Below are 5,220 nucleotides of genomic sequence, written 5' to 3'. Positions count from 1 at the left end.
GCTGCTTAAAGGGGCGGTGCAGGCGGCTCGGCCGAATCCCTCGTGGCCCCGCCTCCTCCTTAAAGGCGCGCAGTGGCAGAGGATGCAGGCAACCTGTGCCCAATGACTCGCCCGGTGGGGAGGAGCCACGCCCCTTAAAGGCGCACACCACCACCTCTCCCACCGATATTCATCGGCGCCCATCTAAGCTGGTCCCATTTCCTCTGGTTTAGCCCATATTCCTCTAAATCTTTATTAGCTATGCCCCATTGAAGGGTTTCGGCCCCAAGCATCAATTGTCCATAGATGCTGCCTGACCTGCTGAGTCCCTCTACAGCGGGGTTTCCCAGTCTCTGTTATGCCATGGACACCTACTATTAACTGAGGGGCCAGCGGACCCCAGTTTGGAAACCCCTGCTCTGTAGGCCCGTGGTGTGTGCTGTCTATCGATGTACCTGTTAGCATTTGTTTTTAATGTATTTATTGTTCCTTGACCACTTGCTCTGACATCTGCTTACTTGGAATGTGTGGAAAATGTTGCCCCTCTGGTTCCTAATAATGCTTTCCCCTCTCACCTTAAACCTACACAGCTGCTTGTTTCTCTTTCCCCAGGAAAAGAATTGTGTTATTTCATCCAATCTTACCCCTTTCATGATTCTGTACACCTGTATAAGATCCGCTATGCTCCAGGGGATAATCTGCCCAACATCTCCCTATAACTCAGTGTTGGTAACATTCTCACAGATTTGCTTTATGCTTTTTCCTGGTAAGTGATGTCTTTCCTATAAAAGAGCGAACAAAACTGTTCACAATACTCTAGGTGCAGCTTCAAAATTGTCTTGTATTATTGTAAAGTAACATCCCAACTCCTATACTGATGAAGGCCAATGTGCCAAATGCCTTCTTCACCACATTCAATGGTCCCGGTGTGATCCGATTGGAGCCTGTATTCCAGCCACCTCCTACCAACCCTGTATCTCCCGAAGTTTCCTGCATGAGGAGAGATCAAATGGACATGCTTTCCAAAGTTTAGGAGAATGAGGGGAGATTTCAGTGAAATTTACTGTCAAGACTTAAGTTTAGTTATCATGTGTACATTGGAGCATATAGCGAAATGTGTAATTTGTGTAAACGGCCAACACACCCAAGGACTATCTCAGAGGAACTCTTCTGGACCAATCATGTTGGGGAAGTCCAGAACAAGGGGTCACAGTTTAAGGATAAAGGGGAAGCCTTTTAGGACCGAGATGAGGAAAAACTTCTTCACACAGACAGTAGTGAATCTGTGGAATTCTCTGCCACAGGAAACAGTTGAGGCCGGTTCATTGGCTATATTTAAGAAGAAATTAGATATCCCCTTGTGGCTAAAGGGATCAGGGAGTATGGAGAGAAGGCAGGTACAGGGTTCTGAGTTGGATGATCAGCCATGATCATACTGAATGGCGGTGCAGGCTCGAAGGGCCGAATGGCCTACTCCTGCACCTATTTTCTATGTTTTCTATCATAGAAATATATTTGGGAAGAAAGCTCGACAGCGTCTCTACTTCCTCAGGAGTCTGCAGAGATTTGGCATGTCACCAAAAAACCTTGACAAACTTCTTTGGAAGTGTGGTGGACATTGTGCTGCCCAGTTGCGTTATGGCCTGGTATGGGAACGCCAGTGCTTTGAGTGGCATATCCTACAAAAGGTAGTGGATTCGGCCCAGTGCATCACGGTAGAGCCCTCCCAGTCATTGAGTACATCTACATGAAACGTTGCCGTAGAAATGCAGCATCCATCATCAAAGATCCTCACCACCCAGGCCATGCTCTTTTCTCGCTGCTGCCCCCACACCACCGGGTTAAAGAACAGTTACTACCCCTCAACCAACAGGCTCTTGAACAAAAGGGGATAACTGCACTCATTTAAGGACTCTTTCATCTTGTTATTTATTGATATTTATTTATATCTGCATTTCCACAGTTTGTTGTTCATTAACCACAGTTACTGTTCTATAGATTTGCTAAGTATGCCCGCAGAAAAAGAATCTCAGGGTTGTACATAGTGACATGTATGGACTCTGATAATAAATTTTACTTTGAACTTTGACTTTGAACATTCAGGTATCGACATCGCATATGCTCACAATGCTCAGCAGAACCAACACAGAACACAACCAACAACAAAACAACAGTAGGTTAAAAAAAAATAGGTCGCAGAGCCTCTCTTCATCCCAGAGCACATCCTACACAGTCAGGAAAGCTCAGCAACACCTCTACTTTCTGAGGAGGATGAAGAGAGCCGGCCTACGCACATCCAGACTCCCATCACTCCACAGGTGCATACGGAGCACATCCTAACAAGCTGCATCATTTCATGCTATGGAAAATGCACTGTGGTGGACAGGAAGACTCTACACCTGGTAGTTTAAACTGGCTCCAGCCTACCCGTCAAAAAGGACATATATACAGAAAGGAACCAGTAAATGGCCATTAACATCATGAAGGATCCCACCCACCCTGTTCATGGACTGTTTGACGCACTCCCATCAGACAGAAGGCTACATAACAACCACGCCAGGACCACCAGACTCAAAAACCGTTACTTTCCCCAAGCAGTGAGGCTGATCAACACATCCACCCGCTAATCAACCATCCACTACTTTATCATTTCCTGTCAGTCACCAAATGTACAAACACTCCTGTGCCTAGCGTCACTTTATGGACATAAAATCAATCTATATATATATATAAGCTATTTTATTTATTTATTGTGTTTTTTTAATCATTATTGTATTCTTTATCTGATTGTGTTTTTTGTGCTGTATCAGATATGGAGTATTAATTATTTGTTCTCCTTTACTCTTGTGTACTGGAAATGACATTAAACAATCTTGGATCCTGAATGTCCTGAATCTGAATCTTTGGAGTTGAGTGTAAATTTCTTCTCCCAGAGTTTGGTGCATCACTGGAATGCTCTGCCTGGCTAGGATTGTTCACTCTTTTAACTCCAGACAGATGAAGTTAAAGTCTGTCCCGAGCCTTATAGGCTCATCAGGCCTGTGCTTATGCTGGTTTCCGTGGCGTGAAGTGAGACTACGAGACATCAACCCCCCCACCCCCCTCCGGATAGGACGCCAGTCTATCGCGAGGTTAACCCCCAGCATTTTGCCGTACCCATTTACAGCTGGGTGGACTGGAGCAGTGTGTGGTTCAGTGCCTTGCTCAAGGACACAACACGCAGCCTCGGCTGGGGCTCGAACTCACGACCTTCAGATCGCCAGTTCAACACCTTAAACATTTTGCCACGCTCCAGGCAGATAAGCATAGATATTAATGGAATGGATGGACACGAGGTCAGGGCAGAAAAGGAAGCTCTGAGGTACAAGGGCAGCTGTGGTCTTGCTGAACAATGGGGAAGGAACGGGTCAGGCAACATCTGCAAGGGAGGTGGACAGTCAAGGTCAGGGCCAACACCCTCCATCTGGGATGAAAGAGCAGTGGGAGGGTGCGCAGTGTAAGATCCAGGCCAGAAGGTGCAGCATAGCAGGAGTGCAGAGATTGACTGAGGTTGGCAAGTGATAGGCAGTGGGTTTTTCATTTCTGAATGGTGTACTGAGCGACATATTTAATGCACTGGTTGTCCTCTGCACTTCTCCTGTGTATTTCCATGAATAACCTTTACTTTTGAAAAAGAATGTCTGCAAGAAGCCAAACGCCACATCGTAGGGATCAGACCCTGTCACTTGTACCCACTTCTACAAGATTTACAGTACGCTTTCAATGCAATAGAAAACTTAGAGGCAAACAGGATACACTAGAGTTGACAGTGAGCCCTCCCTCCCCACCACCTCTGGCACACAGTGGCTGTGCAGCACACCAGCTCGGCCCATCTCTGTGGGCTCCCTCGACAGCACCTCCTGAATGGGCCCACTCCAGAAAAGACAGGACTAGTTGGCAGAGGGGAACACTTCAACGCATACCTACTTTTCCATCTCACATGGCAGGAAAGTAGAAATGCCGTTCAGCCCATCTATTCCATGCCAGAACAGCTCCCATCCAGTCAGGACAGATCCAGGTGACTGGAGCCAGGACAGGCACCTTTGCCAGGATGACTGCCCTCTTTGGGGGCAGTTAGCATTGGCCCATAGTTGCTGACTTTGCCGGTGCCATTTTCAAACCCAGTCTCAAGTCCTCAAGAGGAGATGAGGCCATGGGAGAGAGGCAGGCTGCTATCAGCCTCGAATGAGGGAATGCAGCAATAAGGGGAGGACAGGGGAGGTGGGGGGGACCTGCGGCCCCTTGCCTTCCCGCCTGTCCCCACGTGTGTGCGCGTGTGTGTGGGCGGTGAGGAATAGGAAAGGACGGGCAAGGAGGGAGCTGATGCAAACTCGCATGTGCAAAGGTACCCTGCAACGTCCCGGAGTGTTTCCCTGTGATGCCTTTGGATGGAGGCGAGAGGGAAGAGCCGGTAGCTGGGGTGTGGGATGGTGAGGGGGTGGGGACTGCTGTTCATGATGGCAGGAAATCAGTGGTGGGGGGTGGGGTGAGGGGTTAAATAGGATAGTGAGAACTTGGGGGGGGGGTGATGCTCTCCACGACAGTGAGAAATCAGTGGTGAGGGAGATAGGGGACCATTGCATAAAGCAGGGAAGGGAGATGTTGGGGGATATCTGGGACACTGATAACCCAGGCTTAAAATAAGGATGGGGTGGGGTTTGGGGAGAAACCACTTCATTATGTTGGGCCAGTGTTCAGAGATTGAAGCCAATAGCTTGGCCTCACCTGACTCCTGTCTACTTCACACTCCCACAGAATTTTTGTTACCCCCCCCATCTTACTTCTACCTCCCTGAATACCAGCTCACCACAGCACGCCTGGGTGTGAGAGTGGGTTGAGGATCCTGGGTGAGGGCCTAGGCCTGCCCACCCCACCCTGCACACTGGGGCCTAGCTGGAGTTGGCCCTCTTCTGGGACACCCCCCTCAGCAGGGGGGTGAAAACAGAGGGCCGGCGGTCCCCGGGCGAGAGGCTGAGCCCCCGCTTGGCACCGGGGCCCAGGCTGGGGGGCAGAGCTGCCCGCTGCTCGTCCATCCGCCGCTCCTGAAGCCGCTGCAGCAGGTCGAAGAACTCGCGCGGGCTGCGGTCCGGTGGCCTGCTTCGCTGGTCCTCGATCCGGGCTCTAGCCGACTGTGGGGGGTGGGGGAGACAGGCAGGGTGTTACTGTGGTTGGGCCTGTATCTTGGCTCGCGATCCGAACAGC

At 49.8% G+C, this 5,220-nt stretch overlaps 1 protein-coding gene across 1 annotated transcript in view; it reads right to left on the bottom strand.

The window, feature by feature from the left end:
- Positions 1 to 1,883: 1,883 nt before the first annotated feature.
- Positions 1,884 to 5,220, bottom strand: part of LOC140718662 (uncharacterized) — a 42,478-nt gene continuing 39,141 nt past the window's right edge. The window contains exon 6 of the mRNA XM_073032694.1: positions 1,884 to 5,147. Within this exon, the coding sequence (XP_072888795.1) occupies positions 4,908 to 5,147 (240 nt within the window). The 3' untranslated portion in view covers positions 1,884 to 4,907. The remainder of the gene's footprint in view (positions 5,148 to 5,220) is intronic.

This window comes from Hemitrygon akajei, chromosome 2 (genome assembly GCF_048418815.1).
Source record: "Hemitrygon akajei chromosome 2, sHemAka1.3, whole genome shotgun sequence".
Classification (NCBI taxonomy): Eukaryota; Metazoa; Chordata; class Chondrichthyes; order Myliobatiformes; family Dasyatidae; genus Hemitrygon; species Hemitrygon akajei.
The sequence above is the reverse complement of the archived record's forward strand: the minus strand, read 5'-3'. Positions and strand labels throughout refer to the sequence as shown.